Below are 24,518 nucleotides of genomic sequence, written 5' to 3'. Positions count from 1 at the left end.
AAATAAATTATAGAGTAATGTAACGTTCAACAATTGTTTTTATGTCGTATATTTTTATTTTTGTTTTATTTAAAGCAGAAAATAATTTATAGGAGTTTGTTTCTCGAATCGCCGTTAATGTTGATAATGATAAGAGAACAATAATTTTTCTTTTCAAAAATGTACAAAATGAAAAATATCACCAATTAAAAATAAAATAAATAATAAAAATGGTCTAAGAGTCTGAATATTTTAGCTTTTTTTAATTTTATGTTGAAAATAATATCAATCCTTTTTCGATCTTCTGCGATCATGTGAGTCTAGGTGTTTACTGTTAGTTGTAGAAGGGGATGAAGTGGTAGGGTCTTCGCGACGGAGAGTTTCTGGTTATTTAGTAAACAATGTCTACCTGGTGAAGGTGTCAGTGGATAGGAAGCAACTATATGCCAACAAAGCCAGTTATGTCGGTATATTAGTCGGCTCACGTTCGTCCCTCTACTCGAGTTGGAGTTGTGTCTTTTTTTTCCGCCGGACTGTGATGGATTTGAACGCCGATATGAGCCTGGACGGAAATTTGGACATGAACGCGACCAATTTGCCTTTTGAAGGACAAGAAGAAATCCTCCGTAAGTAGCTTTGAAAGAATATTAAAGCATACTGTCATTGACACTTCCATATGTTTACAAAAAAAAATGCCTTAAATTTAAAAATATTATTTGGGTTCGAGATATGAAAAAGTTTTTATTTTCTTGTTTCAATTGTTTATCTCGCAATTCACGCAATTCAAATCACAAATATCCATTCGCTATTCAAACATTTCCTTTTTTCGTCCTTTCGCTTTGAAGGACTCGACCCTCTTAAATGACTAAAAAGATAGATTTGCCATCGAATGAGTCCGGCCGATCCTCTTCCTTCATGGAACCCCAGTTAATGAGAAGCGGTCCTCTCAAGAAAACTGCCCTCGACGTTAGCCCGATCGGTTTGTACTAAATATTCATTCTCAATTCAAACGTTTTCTGACGAAACTGACTCAAAACTTAAGCACTTTAGACTACAGTACTATGTAGGTGTAGATGTATCATTCGAGCTTTACTTCTGTGCTTGCAGCACACCGGTGAGTCCTAGTTCATCAAGGCACTTGATTGGCCCAGTTTCAGTGGTTGAATTTCTTCTACAGTCACATTGTACATCCCAATATTTGTGTGTCGGGTGCCACTGGATTCGAACCCGGGACCTTTACCATGTCAACGCCTTAACTATTGCAGTCACTACACTCCACTGCTTCCCACACCCTTCTTGTTCAACAACAATAAATCTTCTTTTTCAAACCTACACAACCAAAGCCCTAGCTATTCATCAACAGGTGTGACACAATATACTTAGATTTGGCCAAGGTATCGATAAAGTTGTTCCTTGTCTCCTTATCTGAAAACTCATGGTTTAGATCTTATTTGTAAGATAGAAATCAATTTGTGAAAGTTAATTTAGTAATTTCTAAAAAAATAGAAAGCTTAGTACATCCCAAAAAACTTCCTCCTGCAGGCAAATGAGGCGTCACAATTTGTTAGTAGGTGTGTTGGTGTCTCCTCTGTTTGTTTGCAAAATCTGCTCTTGCTGTTATGGTTATGCCAATCTTCTTCAGATGTTCACTTAGTCTGCAATGTCCTGCTAAGAATTCTGTAAAGGTGCATATACACTAAGCAAATCTCAATCAAAAAACAACCGATATATTGGGCCAAACGTTTGTCACCAACAAATTGGCTTATCCTCATCAAACCAATTGGTTGGGGCGAAGGGATTAGACCATATGGAATCTCAGTTGGATCTAAAAACTCATTGAAGTTGCTGTAGTTTTTGTATTATTTGGTTACTAATTTAACATTCGCACGTAATATTGTGGAAGCCAGGAAGCCCATACTGCTTAAAGCAAACCATGTAGGTTTTAGACTTCATCAGCACCATGTCCAGTTTTATCTTCTCTTTGTCTTTCACGGCAAATAAAAATTCAATTTTCTTTTTCACATCATTCAACACTACCTTCTAAAAGCTCACGTATTTTCCTTCAAGCGTCTTATATTTTCAATTTGTTTTTATATTCATAGTTCATCCCTTAAATATTCACATTCACGATAAAATCCTATCAGTTTTAGTGCAGTATTATTATTCCCCTCTATATTCCATCGTTTTTCAGCATAAAAAGAATGTACCAATGAATGATTGAGCCGGTGTCTACACTAGGAGAAGGTCTTTAGACCAACCCAACGTCAAATCTTTTGAAGCTACCGCCTGCAGTCCGAACCGTGACCAAGGCCAACCGCTTTGTTTGCTCTGCCTATACACACTAAGCAAATCACGGCAATGAAGCGGTTGGTTATCTTTCATTGGCCGAGGTTTGCTTAGTGTGTATGCACCTTTTGATTTTTTCCTCCAATTTTTTTCCATTCTGTTTCTTTCCTTCCAAAGTTTGTTTGGAGGTTCTTGGATTGTTTGTGTTTGTGTGAATGAGTCAGTTCCATTGTTCCTTTTGTCTGAGGTGCTCATTGATAGTGTGGATTCCTATGCCATAGAAGGGCTCAGTTCCTATTAACAGCCCCTTTTCTTGCAAGGGCTCTGCTTTCTCATTGCCTTCTACTCCCACATGTCCTGGGACCTAGCAGAAGGTAAAGTTGGGTATAAGGTTTCTTTCTTTTTGCTTTCATTCTACCATTGAAGTTCAAAAAAAGTGTGTTAGCTTTCTCTTATGTATTTATTTCAACAAAGTTCGGTTGAATTTCTTGTACGATTAAGTTGTACATCCCCAAACAAATCTTCTACCTGCAGGCAAATAAGGTGCCACAATTTTTTAGTATGTTGGTACCTCCTCTGTTTCTTTGCAAAATCTGCATTCTTGCCTTGTTGGTTAATTCTCGTTTTTTGCGATGATGCTTGGTCCCCTGCAGATAACGAGAGTCTATTGTGAAAAAATATAATACAATAGCACAACAAACACAAATAACAACAGTAACAATTATGACAAATAAATCATTAATTTACTGGACAATTTAAGAACTGTGAATAGAATTGTTTATTTTTTGTATTTGATAACTGCTAATGTAGCATGTCTAAGGTAGTCGACCCATCAACCTTGAAGTTATTTTTTTTATACATACACCTTTACTAAAAATGTTTACAATTTTGGAGTTTTTCTTTTTTCTTTCTTGAAAAAGTGCTTAACAGAGTACCTACTAAATTTTGACCTTCTGAGATTTTCACTAATGGGTTGTGAAAATTTATTTAAACAAAAAAAAGTTAATAATAAATATATTTCAAATTAATTGATTTTTTTTGTGTAGTTTATGATGAAGATGGAGGTTTTGCATTGGGAGATGAAAGTTTTGTTTCTGTAAGTGAACCTTTCACCAACGAGTACGATGCAGAGTTCCATGAGAGAGGAACAATCTTGGTAGATGGAGGTGATAACTTTGGTGTTAGTGCTGTTGCATTTGACACCATTGAGGAGCTTATTTGGATGGGGAATCAGGGGGTAAATCTTTTTAAACTATATTTTATTATTTTTATGCTTAATATATTTTTTGTCTCATAGGGGCATATCACATCTTACTATGGCCCAGATATGCAAAAATACACATCCTTTCAAGTTCATATGACTGATGAAATTCGATGCATTCATCCTATAGAAGGGGGAATCCTTGCTCTCAGCCCAACATCATTGCGGTATCAGATGCGGAGAGGTCTCCCTATCTACACATACAGGTGAAATTTTAGTTTTTATTTCTATTTTATTTGAGAAATTTTCTTAATTTTTTTCTCTAATTCTGTTAACATTCTTGTTCCAGTTCAGCAAACATGGAAGAAATGCAGTGTTTGATCAATTTAAAACATATCCCTGATTCCTTTCTTATTGGAGGGCATACTTCAAATATAATCGAACTTAACCTTGCTGAAGGAAGGGAAGTGCAACTGGTGAGATTTCTATCTTTGTACCTGTCTTCGGTCTCGTTTGTTCTTTGTATTTGTATTCAGAAAATTTATTGTGTTAGATAGATGTTGGCGAAAGTGGGTGTGCAATAATGCGCCAGCAATCCCACTACCTGTGCTGTGGAGATCCCTCGGGCAAAATAGATCTAAGGGATCCTATCTCGCTGAAAATAGAGCATTCAATTGAATCACATTCAGGTTCACTTTCGGACTTTGACGTTCACGGCAACCTCTTAGTTACTTGTGGATTTTCAAATAGGTCAGTTGAATTATTTTATATTTATAAATACAAATTTTTAAGATATATTATGAAATAATAATGAAAAGGTAGTCATTTTAAATATATTATTGTATAAAATGGAAATTTATTTGTAGTATTTATTACAATTTGTTAAATTAGAATAAATACACTCTTTATGTAAAATGTGTTAATGAATTAACATTAAGTAAAGTAAAAGCCTATTAATATAATATAGTTTAATATAAAAATTAGTCCGTTTGCCTTAGTAAACAATGCTAACTAGATAATCTACCTTCAACCTTTGTTTTACTTTTTATTTGTGCTTAGGGAAAAAAATCTCTCTTAAATTTAGGCCTTATAGTATAAAGTTGATAAAAATTGTTTTAAATGAAAAATTTTAATCTAAAACTAATTTAAAGTCTTCACCTTCTTTTCTTCAGTGCCATTTGTTTAGACCCTTTTATTAAAATTTAGTTTATTGCTTTGGCATTGCATAGACCTTTTGAAACCTACATTTTTTTATTTTACATTAGACTAGTTTTTTAACTTTTACAATGTCTTGGTGGGATATGTGAGTAACAGATAATTATGTTTTAATGCTTAGTTTAAAAATTGAGAAATAAGTGTTTTCATTATTTCAGGAATGGTTCGTTGGTGGTAGATCCTCTCCTTTTGGCATATGATTTGAGGATGCTTAGACCAGTTGCACCAATAAATGTTCTAATAGATCCGCTACTACTGAAATTCATGCCATCGTATTCCTCAAGATTAGCTGTGGCTTCACCGACAGGACAGTTACAATTTGTTGAAACAGTTGCATTATCTGAACCAGATTTAACATTATATCAGGTAAGAGTTTTGTGTTTTTCTGATTGAAATAAATAAAATTATAACGGCTTTCTATTCACTGGCAGGTCAACTGTGACGGTGCTGCAATAGTCACAGCTCTTGACGTTTCCTCTTCGAGCCAAGCAGTTTGCATCGGGGAAACTGGAGGCTCCTTGCATTTAATGACTTCAGTTCACACACCTGTTTATAATCCTTTCTCACGTCCGACGGAATTCGCAGACACCGCAGAAACATATGAAACCCCGGTCGATGTAGATGATCCGATGGCAGTATATGCAGCCATCCCTCTTCCAATCACTTGCAGTCCTCTGCTATCGAATTGGCCTGAGCAGTTTGTTAAAAGGAGATATCGGTATTGAATCTACTTTTTACTTTATTTATTAGCATTTTATTCAGTTTCACTAATTTATCTTAATTTTTTCTCAGACGTACTCCTCCTATCGATCCAGAAATTTTAAGGACAATGAAAATGCAAGGCACTGTAGGATATGCTCCAAACCCAAACACACGTCGTAGAAATCAAGTAAGTGGTCACTATTGGTGGTGAAAGCTTAATTATTTTCTTTCTAACTTTTCTATTAACCATCAAGTATATTTAATTTAATTATCTTTTGAGTAATAATGGTAGTCTGTTAGACCTAAGAATAACTCTATGTTGGGAAAGTCACTTTTCTAATATGTGGATGGGCACGTTTCTGTTTTATTTAAAAATAAATTAATATCCTAATAATAAAATAAATATTAAATTGCTTCTTATATGTTACTGATTTATATAAGCTACAATCCGCCCAAGCATGTACGTTTTTTTCTTCTTTCATAATTCTTGTTCTAATAAAGCCAGAGGATGGTTTTACATTGAATAAGACAATTTTTTTCATTTTTCTCAAAAACTATGTGGTTTAAGGACTTAATTTTTTTTCCAATGAACCCAGCAGGTCGTTTTACATCAAATAAGGCAATATAAAATTTCAGTTTTTTATACAAGAGTGTATAGGGTTGAGCCTAACACTTCTCACAGTTCGTCAGTAATTCTAGGTTTAACCTTATTCTCGACCTCTTTGACCAATTACTGATTTATATAAGCTCAAATCTGCACATGCATACGTACATACACACATGTATAATTTTGAGCCTATTATGTACTTCTTGCAGCTTACCAACAATTCCAGCTATTTTGTAATTTACCAGTCCTTGAGAATCACCCTGGGTGTTGTCAGTGTGGGGTCAGATCTATCTTACCAGCCGCCAAGATTGGGCTTTTCCTGGCTATCAACAGCTAGGTTATTTAGGCCTCCAATGCAATCAGTTCCCTAAATCTAAACCCATTCACTCTCACTTACTCTTAATTACATTATTTCCTAATTACATACCATTCAATCAGGTTGCTAGAGAACTTTATATTCTTCCATCACCCTTTGCACATATCAATAACTAACCTAATTGAGGGTCGCTAGGATACTTAATATTCTGCCATTGACCCATTCAGAGTACACATTCATGCTAATAAACATTCACTCTTAATATACTCGTGGACATTAAACAGTACTTATATCAGTAATATAAAATATAATATAAAACAACACAATCTCCTACAAAAATTGGAAGAGGGGATCCAGGTATTTACTCCCATGGTCAAGCACAATTCTTCTTATTGGGTGGTATATGTGCTCTCTATATGGAGCCTCTATAAGGAATGACACTCTTCAATTAACGTGGACATTTCGAGCAACGTTTCACTACATGCCGGGTATAAAAATGTGACCTTGTGTTAACCTCGCATGGCCTATCCTGAGTTGTGCAAGGATGGCCCTCCTTCTACGAATCAGTCCTCCGAGGGCCACATATCAACAGTACTCTTGGGTATAGGTTTAAAAAATGTGTAATCTTTTAACCATTGTTGATACATAGATGTATCAAATATAAACGGGTCTCATTTCCAAAAAATGTTTTAACTTATTTAATTAAGCTTACAAAAATATATTGTTTTTCTGTACATTCTCCTGCTCTGGAGATACATTTTTCTTATCAGATAGGGAGTTTTTTAATGCATCATCATAAAAACAATTGGGACACAAATGCTACCACTGCTTCATTGTTGCATCAAAAAAAAAAAAAGTCACCTATAGAATAGATGTTCTAACATTTCCCATCCTATTTTTGCTTCACGGCGTTTGCCATATAAGGCCTAGCATTGTCATGTAGAAGAATGACACTTTTGGTCAATTGTTTCCTTCGAAATGACAATTTTCCACCATCCAATAATTCACAGTAACATTGTGCATCGATCTTGGAGAAAGTTAATATGAAAAGCCACTCACCTCACTTTTGACTGACCTTGGTCATTCTTGTAGGGAGAAACCTTTTTGCGCCATCCAGAAATTTTTTATGCTAACCAGACACGGGTTCTTGGCAGGTTGTCCCTGTGCTATGTCAAAAACTGGATAATAATCTGTGGCTTCACGGAGACATGCACTTCTTTCTCATGGTTTATTATTAAGGGGACCTGGGAGAGTTGTGGACAGTTCTCCCTTTTCACAAGTGGCACAATCCACTTGCACATCGACCCCTTTCAGGTCCCCTCTGACATTTTTAAGAAAATCAGTGTTTGTCATATTTGACACCCTTTTAATGCTCAATTATTTTATTTAAGGTTGCTGAGATATATGGTGGTGGAGTAAGGAGAGGCTTAGAAGGGAGCCGAATTGGAAACTCAGAAGAAGGCTCAGGCTTTGTTGCTATTCCAAAACGGTATAGAAAACCTGATATAAAATATTCAAAAGCTGGTATTGATGATGCAGAACTGGAACAATTCAATAAATCTGGTCTGAGTGGTTTGGAAGCGACATTACCTAATTCATATTGTAATTCTATGATTCAGGTAAATATTACACTCATATAAAACATTGTTTTATTTTCTCTGGAAAACTAACTACACATAAATGTTTTACAGCTTCTATATTTTACTGAGAGTCTGAGAAGTGTGATGTTGTGTCATCAATGTTGTAGTGAATTTTGTGTCTGCTGTGAATTAGGATTTTTGTTTCACATGTTGGGAAGTGGTGCTCCTTGTCATTCTGGTAACCTTCTCAGAGCTTTGAGGTCGGCGAAAGAAGCTTCAGCACTGCGACTCATTTTATCAGACAGTTCAGTGCATGACGCTAATCTCGTGCTATTAATTCAGGTCAGTCGGTAAGAGTTTTTATTTCACTGAACAACAATTGTCTACCTATTTCGTCATAACGTTTGATTATTTTATTACAGAGTTGGAATAGGTTTATACTTCACCAAATGCATTCTGAATTACTTGAATATAAGCGTAAGGAAACGAAAACACCGACGTTTGTTTATAGGGATACAGATTTCCCTTCGATTGAACTTCAGAATCAAAGAAAAAGAAAAGTGAAGCCAGAATTAATAGGTATGCTTTATAATAATTATACATTATGCATTTGCAAGTTCAAACAATATTGTACCCTTAATTTTAAATAACAAAAATTATTTATCAGAAATATAAATTTTATGTTAAATTTTAGAAGAACTGGTTGAAGATACAACAAAGGGTGAAACTGAGGTTAGCCGACTCTTTGGTAGCAAGCAAACACACATATTTACTTGTTTGAAGTGTAACAACAAAAGTAGTAAAGATGCGACTCTGCTGGTTCATAATTTGATTTATAATAATCAAAGAGGTATGAAAATGGTTGAAATTGATTAATGTAATTTTAATTATTCACACTAAAATATTTACCAGGTGAGAGCAGGGATGTTAGTTTTGCTGAGATTATCGAAGGTTCTGTCGGCGGATCACAAGTGACACCAGCTTGGTGCGAACCATGTCATAAATTTCAACCTACACTACAAGAGCGGAAAGTAAAGACACTACCTCCGATTCTCTCTGTCAACTGTGGCAACAATAACGAAAACGACAAAAAATTCTGGAAAGAGCAAATGGATGCAGTCGTTATGAAAGTTCTCCAAGGGTCCGGTGATATGAGAACCACTATCGTCAATACCAGCAGCGGTAAGCAGTGCAGATATGGATCATCTTGCACTAGGATCGGTTGCAGATTCAAACATCCACAACAAACAACTGGTAATTTGGTTTAATTCATTCAAAATGTAGTGAAATTAATGAGAAAGCTTTTTTTTTAGAACTAGGAGGTACTCTTGCATCTCACCTGTACCAGAACAATTCCTGGGTGCCAATGTGCCTCGATATGCACTTGTCAGTGACAGGCGAAGTTCGTGTCACCAAGCATGGAGAGGAAGTTAAGCAGGAGAATCCTGATGAATTCCAGGAAAAACTTATTTGCACTTATGACCTTTATGGCGTTGTTTGTTTTATTAACGATGAGAGGAAAAATATTGTCTCTATAGTTAATATTTGTAATGAGCCTAAACGAAATGGCGAACCCCAAAACCCTCAGTGGTATATTTTCAATGACTTTAGGTAATTGAAAACTTTTTTTTTCTTTTCTATTTTTTTCAGTATAATATTTTGTTTATAGTATAACTCCAGTGCCATACCAAGAAGCTGTCTGGTTTTCAATGGATTGGAAAATCCCTTGTGTCTTCTATTTCAAACAAAGGACGGACTACCCTTCTTCCAGCATGGTAGTTCAAATTCCTATTAGTCCAGACGTATTAATAAACGTGCCAAAGTGTGCCACTATCATTCCTTTGTCTCCACAAGAAATTCCAAAAAAAGGTTTGTTAAAATTAAACAATAGCATAATTTATGAATAAGAATTTTGTACTAGAGATTTACTTTTTAATTTCAGGGGATCTTGTTGCAATCGACGCAGAGTTTGTAACCTTAAATCAAGAAGAATCTGAACTTAGAAGTGATGGAAAATTAGCTACAGTGAAACCCTCCCATATGTCTGTAGCAAGAATATCTTGTGTTAGAGGGTTAGTACTCGCACTGAAATCCTCTCTCTCAAATCCTATTTATCAGTCATAATTTGTTGACACTGCCATAAGCTTCGTATTGAATTAATAATTTTAAATTTTCAGGCAAGGCCCATTGGAGGGAACAGCATTTATAGACGATTACATTTCAACACAAGAACAAGTTTTCGATTATCTCACCAAATTTTCTGGTAACATATTTAATAGATTTTTCTGTTTCTTTATAGTCCTGCAGAAACTTCTAATAATTTATTTTTTCAGGTATTAAACCTGGTGATCTGGACGCCACATGCAGTTCTAAGAACTTAACAACGTTGAAATCAACTTACTCTAAAATAAGATATTTAATAGATAATGGTGTTGTGTTTGTTGGTCATGGCCTGAACAATGATTTCAGGTAAATGTTAAAAAAAATCTTTGAATAGTTAAAATTTAAAACTATGTATTAAGGGACTTCGGTAGCAGAGTGGGTAGAACCGCTGTCGTGGGTTTGATTCCTGCTGTTTTTTTTCTGACTGAGTGGTAGCTGCAATGAAAGTTGACTGCAACTCATCAGTGGTCTGGGGTGGTATCGGATCACTGAGACCCTGAATTCGGTCCCGATCCCCCTTTGAAAATGAGTTTCTTTGATGGAATAACATCGGCACGTTATTACAATAAACTGTAAAGTGCTCAGGGGAACCTCCAGTTCCTGATATCCACAATATATTAAAAGAATAATAATAATAATAAAAGCTGTCTTTTTCATTTGATAACATTTATTCATTTCAGGGTGATAAATGTTGTCGTTCCAGCAGAACAAGTCATCGATACAGTTCAGTTGTTTTATCTTCCTCATCAAAGAATGGTTTCATTGAGGTTTTTAGCCTGGCATTTTATAGGTAAGTTCAACATATTTAGCCATAATGTGAATAGTCGCTAAATGTTACAATTTTTTTTAGGCATTAAAATTCAAGCTGGTACGCACGATTCAATAGAAGATGCTCGGGCTGCACTTCAGTTGTACAAAAAGTATCTCCAGCTCGAAAGCCAAGGCATTTTGAAATCGAGTCTTGAAGAGATGTATTCTGTCGGAAAGTCTCTCCACTGGAAGGTTCCAGGAGTCGACGATGATGTATAATGTTTTTTCTAACTGAATTTACAGTATCCCAATGAAACTATCTTTGAAAAAAATTGAAAAAACAAGCAAATTATCACTAAAGAGGTGCAAAAAAAAGTGTGAAATATATTGAGAGGGAAACTTAACATTATAAAAAGAAAATAACGAAAAAGGAAACCCAAGCCAAAAAAAGAAAAACAAAAAAATAAGTGTTATAAAAAAAATGGAAAATCTATGTAAATAATTGTAAAATAGCTTTAAACTAGTGTTTTATGATTATTAAGTAATAACGTAAATAAGGAAGAAGATTAGTTATTTTTAAAAGAATTATTCCTTCCTTTAATTTATTTTGAATAATTCAAAATTTCGATCTCAGATATGCTCATTCCATGAAGTAAAAACCAATAATTCTTAATTGTGATTTTTGCAATTGTTGAAAGTTTAAGTGGTTGATGGAAGTACAAATGATATAAATAAAAGTTGAATAAAAATTTTAAAAAAATTCTTTCACAGCCTCCTCCCTCGCAGTATTGCAGAATGCTTCAGTAAGAATTTCATAATATTCATATAAGGAAATATAAAGGGTTTATTAAAAACAAAGAGAAAAAAAAGTTCAATTAAACATTTATAATATCAAGGGTATTTCATAATTTATTTTTGTCACGAGTTCATTGCAAACAGTAACAAAATCTCACACACATTAGAATTATTGTGATGTATATTATTTACAAAGATAAATATAAACTTTTGTTTTTATATGAAAAAAAAAAAAATCGAGTCGGTGGGTTTCATTGATAACAAATGCAATTGCTATAAATAAAAATAATTTAAGGCACAATTTAAAAATAAAATATAATGGACGGAATTTTGAGTTTGATGTCCAATTATATTTCATTGCATCAGACCGAACTACTCCTACTTCCCCAACAAGTTTACTTACAATATTAAGTATTTGATAAATGGTAACTTTGGAATTAGTGCAACTTCCAAATGATTCCTTTAATTCATTTATAACAAATGAAAAATAAAATTATTACTAAAATAGAGAGCCTACATAAATTATACAAACTAAATGTTAGTCATAATAATAAAACCCACTTGAAAAAATAAGACCATTAAAGTGTTATTAACAAGACTTATATAAGCGATTTATATTTGTATCTGTTGGCATTCTGAGTTTACCACTTGCTTAAAAACATCGGTACTGATGGAATGTCTTAAGAGCAAGTAAATTGAAATTAAAAACAATGGCACAAAATACATATCGTAAATGGAGTCAGTCTCAAAGGCGGTGTCCACACAGTATTTGAGAAGTTAATTTACTTTACATAGACATCTCTTCATCATCCTCATCACCGTAATCGGCTTCTGCTTCATCTGGAAGTTCTCTTTCATCTTTTAACGGGCATTCAAGACACCTAAAATTATTAAAAAGAAAAAAAAATTAATGAAAAAAGTAAAAAAATTCAGTACATTATGTGCAGAATGACAATTACCTGCTTTCATTTATTCCATAGTTGTTACATTTATCGCCTATACACTGGCAGCACCCATCGTGAAACCATCTGTATGACGTTGCACCCATAGACTGACAAGATGCTTTGCATTTATTCCAGGAAACACACTGCGTCATGTAAGCGACTGAGCAGTTAAAGGTCATGATTTCCTTCTGAGGATCTACCTCTTGTGCATTGTTCACTGTTGGGGAAATAAAAGAACATATCAAAAATCTTGTAATGAAACTGATATAAACGTCAATAATTATATCAGTAAACTCATGTTGAATTGGCACTGGGTCTGTCAATATTCATTATGTTTCACCAAATAGGACCATGTGCCTAGCAACAACTGCTGGATCAAACCCTATAAAGACCTGAGCAGCCTGAATACCCAAATACAAGACATAACGAGTAAGAATTAAATGAAACCAGAAAAGATTTTCTAACTGAAAGTTCTCAAACAGTTCTTCTGTGATTTTCTTCGACCCAAGCTCACAGAACATTATCAACTAGGGAAGAAATCCTTCCATAACGTTTTTGGTCCCCTGGCTAAAGTGTCCCCTCTTGAATTTTTTTTTTAAACCAACTCTCTCTCTCATTGCAATTGCCCCAAACTTCATTAATATTTCTGGCCATGTGGACACGGTTCCGACTGAGTTTAAACTCGTACAACAAAATTACACAAAAATCACACGTTGACATCTCAGTAAAGTCTGAATTATTCCTAAGTAACAAATTGCTACTGAGGTATACAAACATTTTTGTTTGAAAGATGATTAAAAAGTGTTGACATTTGTACAAAAGAATAATCCATCAAACGTAAACAGTTTATTAGACAGGGTGTCCCAGAGAAAGTTCAAAAATAATTTTTGGGTCATAGTACACCTATTTGCAACAACTTCCAATGTGAAGTTCATATTCCTTCTTCAGTCCTGACGGTTACGATTTTTTGTCATATTTTACATAGAAACGTTACCTTACTCGAGAAAAACACAAATATTTATCATCAGGGCTACTACAGTTTTGGATTCAGCATTAATACTATTTTCATCTGAAATAATTGTCAATAAAGAACCTTAATGCTCAAATTGAAAAATACCACAAAGCTTAATTTTTAATAATTATCATATAATTAGGTATGCACTTATGACATTGTCTTAGAGATTGTCAAACTACTAGAAAAGTTCATTATTTATTAAGCTTTGAAACGGTATAAGAATATCCATAACCACTCCTGACTGTAGTTGATATTAATTAATGAAAAACATACATAAGATTAACAATCACGGCTCAGGTAATGATGATAAATAGAACTGTTTTGTTTTCAAGTTTTATCATTTTATTAAAAAAATTATTGAAGGGTTTACAGGCATTAATTAGCATAAATTTTCTTCAAAATGAAAACAACTAATCCTTTTTTAAAAAAGGATTGAACTCCACACTCACTCCATCATTCATAATTTCTATGAAGACAACTATGTCTGAGTCTCTTTTTCTCATGGCACCTAAGTTACTCATGTGGACAAATTTGTCCTAAGTTTATCAGATGCTTAAATCTTCAGCACTGTTCACTACTGAAACACCTACACTCAACAAGTGTGTGCCTGGTTGAACTTGGTATATTGGTAAAAGAGGAGTCATCCCGTTGCCATCTCATTCCCCCGATCTTACTGTCATATATTCTACGTTTGTGGATTCCTTAAGGAAAAGGTGTACAGTTCAGTATTAAATCCAGTGGTTTGAATCCAAAACTGTGGTAGCCTGATGATAGATATTTGTATTCTTCTGATATTTTATTTTTATTATATTACATTATTATTATATATTATTATATCTATTATTATTATATATTATTATATTTTATTTTTCTTTTATTCTGTCCCTCACTCTTCTCTCCTCTCTAAACTCGAATCTTTTTCCTTCTCTGCCAGCAACATCCGTTGGTTCCACTTCTACCTTACCAATCACCGTTGGCAGGCTGTCTCCCTTCCCAATGGCCTTACCTCCCCTTCCTCCCTCTAAAATCTGGGGTGCCTTAAGGCTCTAGCATCTCTCCTATCCTTTTTTCCATTTATATCAATGACCTGCCTCACTCCATCCAGTCCTGCAACTATCACCTATATGCCGATGACTCCCAAATATACATATCCTTTCGATCTTCACTCGGCCAGTCTCAAAATCCAAAAAGACCTCAACTCCATCAACGAATGGGCCCATAAAAATTCCCGTCCTCAATCCGTCTAAATCCACCGCCATAATTATCGGGTCCAGGCAACTCCTCAATTCCCTCCCCAGTGTCCCACCTCTCATGCTAACCATCCCATCCCCTTCTGCTCCTCAGTTAAAAACCTAGTAGTCTTTGACCAAAACCTTTCCTGGCATTCTCACATTTCCCAACATTCCATTGCCTCCCTCAGCCTGTTTCGTCAGTCCTGGCTTCTCTTACCTTTCTCCATCCGCAAACTCCCTATCTTGTATCTTCCCTTACTCGATTATAGCTGTGTGGCATACGGTGGTCTCTCGGAGGGGGGGAATGCGCGATTGAAGCGTATTATGAATTGTTGCATAAGATTTGTGTACGGCACCCCACGGGGATCCCAGGTGTCGGGGTTGTATTCCCAATTTTCCTGGCTATTCTAGCTGTGCCCTCCTTCCGTGCACAGCATTTCCTAGGTTGCTTTCTTTTCCAGTCAATCCACACTCGTCGTCCTCCTTACATCATCCAATCCCTCCAATTCAACTCCTAACATCACACTCATAAGACACGTTCATCCCCAATCGACCTTATCCTTCTGCAACATACAACCCATACCTTCGAAAGATCCTTTCTGATCCAAGCCCCTAAACTCTGAAACTCCCTTCCCCTTTCTATTCATCACGCTGCCTCCTTTCCCTCCTTTAAATCCCACCTATATAATCACCTCCTCTCCCTCCAAGCAGAGACCTCACGTTAACATTTGTTATTTTTGTTTAATATTCTTGTAATTTTCTCTTCTGGCCTGCCTTATTGGTATACATTGTGCCAAGATTTCTATCTTTTTTTTTACTTTTAACGTCATAGAAGGAACTTCCTTTATTTATTTCATGTAAATTATTCTTAGGGGTCACCAGTCCCAGAATAAAGTTCTTTTTCTTCTTTCTTTTTATTTTTTTCAAGTAAGTACCAATTTGATGGAAAACTACCAAAAAAATAGGTAAAGAGACTGCAAGTTGTTGCAAATGGGTTGTACTATAACCCCTATACTATAAAAATTATTTTCACACTTTCCCTGCAACACCCTATACATAGAAGTAATTGAAAGAAAACATGAAAAAGTCATAATTGAGTATCATTATTTAAATTAATTATATTTTTTATATAAGGTACAAAATTGTATATCTTTGAGATGATAAGGCTAGCGCCACAAGAGAGAGTTGGTGTCCAAGTGGAACGAAGTCACAATAGCATATGCGGTTAGAGGTGTGGTGTATAAGGTCGTGGGTTAAAATTCCGCTTGTGACAATGACTTTTTCATCTCAACCAAGACCTTAAGGCGGCTCCAGACATGCGGTATTTACCGAATGCCAAGTGCTACCGGATATTTTTCAAGTCTCAAGATGCTTGTCTTGGCATTCACCAAATAGCGTGTGAATTTATAAATACATGTTTAAATAACCTCCTAGTCGTTGCGGAAACAGTGAATATGTAATTGTCAAATGCGATGCAAGTCCTCAACTTACAAATCGTGATAGACAACAGTGAAATTTGCTGCAGCTGTGGTTACTATTTTGAGCAGTGGCTACAAACTAATTGAAAAAATATATTTATTTTTTTAATTTTTAATTATTACTTCATTTATAAAACAATTTATGATTTGTAAGAGAAGCTTTCCAAATTATTGGATCTGTTTCGTAAACATTGAGGAACACCAAAACTGTTGAATTGGGCCAATCCATTCCTAATAAAAAATCTGTTGTTATTGTGTAAATTAATAATCTATACTAGTTAGCAATTGTTTACTAATTAAAAATAAATAGTATTAAATAGAAGTATGCACTTAGTTACAATTAATGAAGGTTTTTAGTTAAGATGAAAAAAGTTAATGGTACGAGCAGGATTCGAACCCACGATCTTCGGCTAGATACGCCGCTGCTCTACCACTTGAGCTATCGTGACCTCGATCCACTCGGACATCAACTTCCTATCTCAACCTCACCTTATGAGTTTTCCCTACTTTTTGCCATTTTTCAAATTTTGTCCAAACCATTTGTCGTCGAGAATCCAATCCGATTATACATTTGAAAAATGGCAAACAGGAGGGAATATTCAAAAGGTGGGGTTGAGATAGGAAGTTGATGTCCGAGTGGATCGAGGTCACGATAGCTCAAGTGGTAGAGCAGCAGTGTATCTAGCCAAAGATCGTGGGTTCGAATCCCGCTCGTGCCATTAACTTTTTTTCATCTCAACTAAAAACCTTATTTAATTGTAATGTATTAATTGGTCAAACGGACCACAAAATTAGTGAATTTATGCACTTAGTGTTGATTTTGATAACAGTTGACAGTTGGTTAAAGGTATGTACAGTTACCGTTGATTCCCGAATGTGTGGATGGTTTGAGGCAGTTACTTCACGAATATTCGTGCCCTTTGAAGCGGACAAGAAAACCAACAAAAAGGCGAGCACTGGGTGTTGTCATTCGGCAAATAACCGAGCATCCATCCACACTAGTCGGGATTTGGCGAACATTTGCACGGCATTCGGCGAATAACGATGTCCAGAGCCGCCTTTAGATAAAAAGTAGAATTAATACAGTCAGTACAGTATAAATACTAAATACATATCTGGATTAATTCTCACCGATGAATGTTTATTTGTTTACAATTTTGTGTTGTATTCTGTGTGATATTTTAAAAGAAAATTTTAACGTTGTTGCCTTTTTCCTATAATTCTGTGATATATTTACCCGGATATAATATTGATGTTATAGCAAAATAGCCTAGAGTCTGTTCCGTTTTTGGTTTGGGATCCAAAGGTATGCCAAGAGTGGATCCTTTTTGTTCTTTCACTTTTCCTTAATTTACAGATGGTTTCAAGGCCAATCGAAGGAACATGTTAGTGATATTACTACTAACTAATCAGTTTGTAAAATTACTTATAGTAAGTGTATAATTGATAAATTATGAAGTTTTATGATAGAATTTAACTTACTTGTCAAGTACTTAACTTCCTTTTCGTATTTTGGCCTGAGATGTGCGATGTCTATGTCAACGGGGAAGGTGAACGTCTTCCACCTCTGCTGGCCGTCGGGCTCGTTCGTCAAGGCGAAGAACAGATTGGGAAGAGGCTCGGGCAGATCTTCCACATGGCTTTTCCTGCTTAGCGCGCTTACCGTCAAGTTCGGCTTGGGGCACATTTCTGAAAAGCGGAAAGAAATCTAATCCAACTGTCGGTGAAGAGGAGGGTTTTTCTTCTTACCGACGCACGAACAGCATTCTGTGTAGAGGTGGGCGAGGCAGCTGAAACACTCCTTGCAGCAGGAGCAGTTTTTCAAATCGCACTTGCACGACTGCGTTATCATGCACTTGCTGACAATACTGGCGCAGACTGCTTCGTTGCAGCCCTCCACGTTGTTGACATAAACAAACAGAACTGTCACACAAGAGAGGGCGACGAAAATCCACAATTTAAAAGATGACATCGTGAAAACTGCTCAAAACGGTCCAACCTATGAAAACCGTGGTAGAAATTCCCAGCCGGAGGAAGTTAATGTTTTATATTTTCCTGGAAAAGATTACGATTCAACTTCACGGAAAGGCTAACCAAAAACAAAGAAAAAATACTGTTCACGCCACCCAACTCGCTTTTTGCGCCCCCTGGACGAAACGCTCTCCACTATAAAGAATGCGGTTGTCCTTACATGCAATGCATAGTTTCCCTCATGCTTCACTAATTCATGCAAAAATTCATAAACAACGATAGGCCAATAAAAACAGTGGTTGAAATAAAGAACCTAAGAAATAATTAATTGAAAGAAGTAATTTGGTCAATCAGACCACTAAATATAATGGATTGACTAAGAAATAATGTAATAAACCGTTTTATAAATTTGCGCAATTTATGATTATTTGCGGTTTATCCAGGGAATTATTTTTCATTTTATAAAACAGCAAAAGTATATTAAAAATGTGATCCTGTTAAGAGGGCTTTTAGAAACGGGATTTTGAAAATTTTGTGGAAAGGAGGGGGGCATAATACAGAGTATGATTCATTGAAGGACCACATACCCAATAACATCCCAAACCAGATTATAATCAAAGTTGGTCGATAACTGAACAACCTCGAAAGGAGGGAAGAACTTTTCTGAAGCCTAGAAAAAAAAAAAAAGCTTTTATCTGTTACTTCGTTATCCTCTTTAATGTGATGTATACTGCTAGATAGTATGGCTCTCTAATATAACATCTCGTTTCTCAAATTCTTCTCTTCTTCAGTTCACTTCGGTCTACATCGTAAAAAATATGATCCCGTTATGGATGGAATTTGAAAAAATCCTTTCTTAGCAGCTAACCATGTTATTATAGGAATGCACTGTCGAATATCAGCCCTTTAGGCCCAGCGGTTTGGTCTGTGTGTTGTCTGTCAATCACGGAACTGTTTTATGTATATAGATATCTAACTCTCTCTCACACTAAAGTTCTGCACACGACCTAAGAATTTTTCAATGCATAGTCTTCTGACGATGTTCCTTTCTTCGACAGGCCTTTCATGACATAAGTGGTGTTCTAGTTTTTTTCTTCAGAGTAACAACCTAAATTCTATCCCTCTCCACAGAGTCTCATCTACATCTTTCACAGTATTTTGCAGCTTGATGTGAAAAACAAAATTTTCCAAAGATAGACAAAATTTGTTTCAATTAAAGAACAAACCTATTTAATTTTTTAGAAAGAGATGGATCGATTTCATTTCTCGAAGGCGATTGTACAGACATCTCCAAGGCCTTTGATAAAGTCAAACTTGAATCCTTGGTGTTCATGGTAAACTAATAAAATGGTTGAACACTTATTTACTGGTAAATGTCAAAAAGTTAAAGTAAAATTATATAAATCAAAAAATATATTGGTCACTAAGGGAGTTCTGCAAGGATCACATTTAGGACCAGTTCTTTTTCACATTTTTATTAATGACTAGCTTTTACACATGACTTTTTCAGAATATCAATCTAAATTCTACCCTTCTCCAAAGAGCCTCAACTACATCTTTTAAAATATTTCCCAGCTCGTGGAAAAACAAAATTTTCCAAAGTTACATAAAATTTGTTACAATTAAAGGACAAAACACTTAATTGTCTAGAAAGAAATGAGTTGGTTTGGCATATGACCTAAGCATTTATCAATCCATAGTCTTTTCATGACTTAAGTGGTGTTCTCATCTTTTTCTTCAGAATAGCAATCTAATTTCCATCCACAGTCTGATCTACATCTTTCAAAATATTTCACAGCTCGAAATGAAAAACAAAATTTGTTTCAATTAAAGAACAAAACACTTTAATTATCTAGAAAGAAATGTATTAATTCCAAGGTCTTTGACAAAGTCAAACTTAAATCCTACAGTGTTCATGGCAAACTAATAAAATACGTGAACACTCATTTATTGGTAGATGCCAAATAGTTAAAGTAAAATCTTATAAATCGAAAGAAATATTGGCCACTACGAGAGTCCCACAAGGATCTAATTTAGGACCAGTTTTTTTTAACATTTTGATTAATGACTAGCTTTTACCCGAAATTTCATCCATGCGGAACTCTGTTTTAATGTAGCTTTTTAATGAGATGCAGAGTGCTAGTATGACTTTTAATATATCTCATTTCTCAAATTCTTATCTTGTTCAGTTCACTTTGGTCTATTGATCCCCTCAGGAATGGAATTTCAAGAAATCCTTTCTTAGCAAAATTTCAGCCATATAGCAGTTTGGTCTGTCAGTCAATCACTATATATAGACAGGTAAAACAACCTTGTACTTTTGCAATTCATGTCGAGAGACGTGGTTGTAGAAGTCCTTCAACCTGATGATGAGCTAAAGGGCTTGAAATCCGGATCGTTGCAAAACAACTTACTGTGAGTAGGAACTATCTTTTTAAAAAGGATTGAACACCACACTCACTCCATCATTTATCATTTCTATAAACAACCTTGTTTCCTCCAAGAATCAGAACAAGGGACCCAGCAATTTTGTATTTAAAATTTACATAATTACAGAATTTGGATTGCAGTTGATAGAGTTTTGGATATTGATTATGTACCTTGATGAAAAGCAAGAATGTCTGTTTTTATTTGGTAAAAATCCCGTAGTTTGTGATGAAATTCTGTCTTTTATCATGTTTAATACCTTTCGAATTTACAAGTACTTTTGCCGGAACTATATTTAATTTTTTGTTAAAAAGTTTAATAATAAAAATCTTGTTATTAAATGACGAATGAGCAATTAAACTAAGAAAGAGAGATTGCTTTCCTTTTGAACTTCGTGACGTTGACTCACTCGATGAGAATGAACTGTGAAGTGTGAAGTTTATATTGCTGCACAGAAACACCAAGTGAATGTTCCCGGGCCCGGCTACAGAATACAGATACAGAAGTTGATAAGGGATCGTTTTCCTCTCTTATTGTTTTTATTATTTATCATTGATTTTCATTTATCAATTTAATTATTAATAACTGAGTTAATCTTGTCAGCCTCTTTCACGGCTAAACACAGTAAACTATTATTTTAGTAAATTAAAGTAAAATTTCATTTTTAGAGGAAACAATTTTTAGACGAGGTATTTCGTGTTTATTCTTAAACATGGGAAAGAGAAAGAAAGGAGCTTTGCAAGTAAAGAAAGGAGACAAAGTCGATTTAAATGAAACCGAGTCATCTGGAGTAGACAAAGGTGGGAATGTGCAGCTCGGTGAAATGTCGAAAGGAGTCGAGACTAAGCCGAACTTCGCCCGATTGACTCGATCACAGGAGGATGAATTGCAAAGAGATGAATCAAAGAAGTCCAAATGGGAGCCGGAAAATTGGCGATTAGTCTTGGAAAACATCAGGCGGATGAGGATGGAAAACGATGCTCCTGTCGACACCATGGGTTGTCACAAGTGTCACGATACGGATGAAGTACCTGAGGTTTGTCATCGCGTTGACATTGCAGTTCTTATTTTGTTTCAGTTCTTTTTTTCCCCCAGGTGCAAAGGTATCAAATATTAGTTGCTCTAATGTTGTCTAGTCAGACAAAAGATGAGGTAACATACGCAGCAATGCAGCGATTGAGAGTACACGGATTGAACATCGAAAACATCTTGGCAACAGATGATACGGTGTTGGGCGAACTGATCCACCCTGTCGGTTTTTGGAAGGTATAATTTCATTGTTTTATTAAAATTAAACAAAAATATTTTCTAACTTTAAATATTGTAAGCAGGCATTGACACTCCATGCATTAAAAAATAAGTGAATTTTTTAAAAATTATTTTTATATAGCAAATGGTAGGGTTTCAAAAAAATACAATAAACTGGAGATACATTTATAAACATTTACTATTATACTTTCCTGTAAATAAATGGAAAGTCAAACAATCAAGGTGAATCAGCCACAACTCTAACTCTGGAATGAGCTTATTCACAAGAGGACAATAATGCTTGCCAATGCCAGCTTCCTCATCGTCCGTCTTCCAGGATCTTGCTCCTGCAGCTCCCTAGGTCCTTGACAGTTGACTCTATAAGGCTTGTCGCAATGGCTGGTCCTTGCTGCCCTGAGTCGTCCGGTGTGGCCGGACTACTTTGACTGAGTCCTTGACTTGACCGAGTTGAGTGTTCCATTTGACTGACTTTGCTTTTCAAATCATTTCCTTTTATACTGGTTTCCTAACCAGAATAGAGAAGGAAACGAAAAGCAGAACTGCTAGGCCAGATAGAATCTGGGGTCCTTTGCCACTGGACCATAACTTACACATTGTTAGATATTATACCACTAACCTAATTTCAGAGGGTCTCAGATACTGAATGTTATGTTGAAGACCCTCTGTATTCACGCTAATAAATACCTTCACACTAACTAGAAACTTTCAATTAAAAATTTGGTAGGCACCATATATGCCAAAAATATATGTGATTGCTTTATGATTTATAAACCAACTATGTAAAAGCATTAAAACAAATATAAAAAGGTCAAAATTTGAGTGCAATTTGACGAAATCTCGTAGAGGAAAATGGACAGTCAATTAGTCGTCGGGATTTGACTTTATTCCAAATTCATCATTGGGGCGAAAAAAAAAGTAAACAAGGTCTTCATATTTCAAAGCTACATAAAATCTACAAAGTAGGTATCAAAGCCAAAACAGGATACTTCCTAAAGATCTAACAAACGTCTAGCCCACTCTACATTTTTGCAACAAACAACTTTTGCAATCAAAATTATAAAAAACGCATCACTGAGCAATGTCTAACTCTTAACAATGCAGAGAGGCAGCTCAACTCAACTGCTCTCTACATTTTGGTAGCACCGGCCTTTTGTCTCCCCAGGGGGCTCGATGTGGCTCTCGAGGCAGCAACTACCCCCTGGCTTAGCCATTTTGCTTTTCTTGAGCTTCTCTTTGGAGGGGATTTCTCGAGCGTCTAAAGAAAGCACAAAATATCTTACTTCGATCTTTATTTATCCTCATAATATTTGTTCAATACAATGATCTTTACACATTTGATTGTTAATTTGTTACATAACTAATTGGCTATAAAAAATAGTGTTTTCTAGTTTTTAAATAATCAAAAAATTACTGACCCTGTGTGTATTTATCAAAAGTGTTAAATTTAAAATAAAATTATGATTACAATAAAAATTAATGCAATTAAATCTCATTTTTCTGATTAACAAATCTTTTAAAACAAGTTATTATTCCTGAAAAGATTTTCTTCTAAAAAAATATAGTCTTTTCATAACATGTATACTTGTTTATTTATTTTTAGAGTAAGGTCAAGTATATAAAGAGAACAACAGAAATGCTTAAAAGTGATTTTTCTGGTGATATTCCAAATACGATTGAAGGGCTATGCAAGTTGCCTGGAGTTGGGCCAAAAATGGCTCACATTTGTATGAAAGTTGCCTGGGACACTGTGACTGGAATAGGTACATTTTGCCACATTTAGATATGCTGTTGACAGATTTTTAATCAAGCGTTCCTCAATTTTAGGCGTTGACACACATGTACATAGGATCTCGAATCGATTAGGTTGGGTAAGGGAACAGACGAAAACACCGGAAAAGACAAGAATTTCCCTTGAAGAATGGCTGCCGGAAAACCTATGGGCTGAAGTCAATCACATATTGGTAGGTTTTGGTCAAAAAACCTGCCTTCCTGTCAATCCTCTTTGTTCTCAGTGTTTAAATAATAAAATATGTCCTTCTGCGTTTAAAAAAAAATCCAAAAAGTAATAATTTATTTGTAAATTGTAATTTATTTTTATAAACTATGTGATAATTCAGTTTTATACTATCATTAGCTTGTACAATTTAATTTTTATATTTTGTATTGTTTAAAATGACAACCAAGTTCAATATTACTTCATTAAAATTGTTAAAACAATATTTGAGTTAACCCCTCTCAGTTCTTTACCTTCTGCTAAGGCCGATATTGGTCAGATCAATCCAGTCATTTGCTCTTAAATAAATTGATATTTTGTTCTTCGTCTTTGATTATGTTGAAATATATTGGTTTGTGTTATTTTTTGAACTTTTTACCATTTCAAGCTATAATAAAGCCAAAAAAAAATTTCATTTCTTGAAAATTGGAAGCTAGTTCAGACCAGAAAAACCAGGTGTGTTTACACAATTAATGCTATACTGTGTTGATTGCACTTTTCATTTTATGATAATTAACGTATTTCTCTTGTTGATTTGTTGCCCTTTATTATATTATCTCAGGTTTCAGTAGGTAGATTAGATAGATGTGTTTTT

The 24,518-nt window shown here is 35.0% G+C and overlaps 3 protein-coding genes across 6 annotated transcripts; 2 read left to right on the top strand and 1 right to left on the bottom strand.

Moving 5' to 3' along the window:
• Positions 1-312: 312 nt before the first annotated feature.
• On the top strand, positions 313-11,261 carry LOC106662541 (PAN2-PAN3 deadenylation complex catalytic subunit PAN2). Of its 3 annotated transcripts, none has more exons than XM_014386726.2 (20): positions 313-605; positions 3,312-3,502; positions 3,563-3,732; positions 3,816-3,942; positions 4,020-4,216; positions 4,840-5,047; positions 5,113-5,399; positions 5,474-5,570; positions 7,698-7,925; positions 7,998-8,228; positions 8,309-8,465; positions 8,581-8,736; positions 8,799-9,140; positions 9,200-9,497; positions 9,556-9,755; positions 9,829-9,958; positions 10,064-10,149; positions 10,220-10,355; positions 10,730-10,839; positions 10,900-11,261. In XM_014386726.2, the coding sequence occupies exons 1-20, from the start codon at positions 518-520 to the stop codon at positions 11,076-11,078; spliced, it is 3,618 nt and encodes a 1,205-aa protein (XP_014242212.1). In that variant the 5' UTR covers positions 313-517; the 3' UTR covers positions 11,079-11,261. The 3 variants fall into 3 exon arrangements, with proteins under 3 accessions (XP_014242212.1, XP_014242204.1, XP_014242220.1); XM_014386718.2 differs by lacking the exon at positions 313-605 and adding an exon at positions 642-958; XM_014386734.2 differs by lacking the exons at positions 313-605; positions 3,312-3,502; positions 3,563-3,732 and having other exon boundaries at positions 4,024-4,216.
• A 420-nt stretch (positions 11,262-11,681) lies between these two features.
• On the bottom strand, positions 11,682-18,406 carry LOC106662532 (protein twisted gastrulation-like). The gene is made up of 4 exons (XM_014386706.2): positions 18,013-18,406; positions 17,746-17,952; positions 12,554-12,755; positions 11,682-12,475 (listed from the first exon to the last, which is right to left on the bottom strand). Exons 1-4 carry the CDS (start codon positions 18,233-18,235, stop codon positions 12,382-12,384), a joined length of 726 nt encoding a protein of 241 aa, XP_014242192.1. The 5' UTR covers positions 18,236-18,406; the 3' UTR covers positions 11,682-12,381.
• A 2,702-nt stretch (positions 18,407-21,108) lies between these two features.
• LOC106665853 (endonuclease III-like protein 1) lies at positions 21,109-24,287 on the top strand. Of its 2 annotated transcripts, XM_014392651.2 has the most exons (5): positions 21,109-21,285; positions 21,346-21,697; positions 21,757-21,927; positions 23,531-23,690; positions 23,755-24,287. In XM_014392651.2, the coding sequence occupies exons 2-5, from the start codon at positions 21,374-21,376 to the stop codon at positions 23,994-23,996; spliced, it is 897 nt and encodes a 298-aa protein (XP_014248137.1). In that variant the 5' UTR covers positions 21,109-21,285; positions 21,346-21,373; the 3' UTR covers positions 23,997-24,287. The 2 variants fall into 2 exon arrangements, with proteins under 2 accessions (XP_014248137.1, XP_014248127.1); XM_014392641.2 differs by having other exon boundaries at positions 21,110-21,697.
• Positions 24,288-24,518: the final 231 nt, after the last annotated feature.

This window comes from Cimex lectularius, unplaced genomic scaffold, assembly GCF_000648675.2.
Source record: "Cimex lectularius strain Harlan isolate CLEC.00 unplaced genomic scaffold, Clec_2.1 scaffold23, whole genome shotgun sequence".
Lineage (NCBI taxonomy): Eukaryota > Metazoa > Arthropoda > Insecta > Hemiptera > Cimicidae > Cimex > Cimex lectularius.
This window is presented reverse-complemented; position numbering and strand designations above follow the sequence as displayed.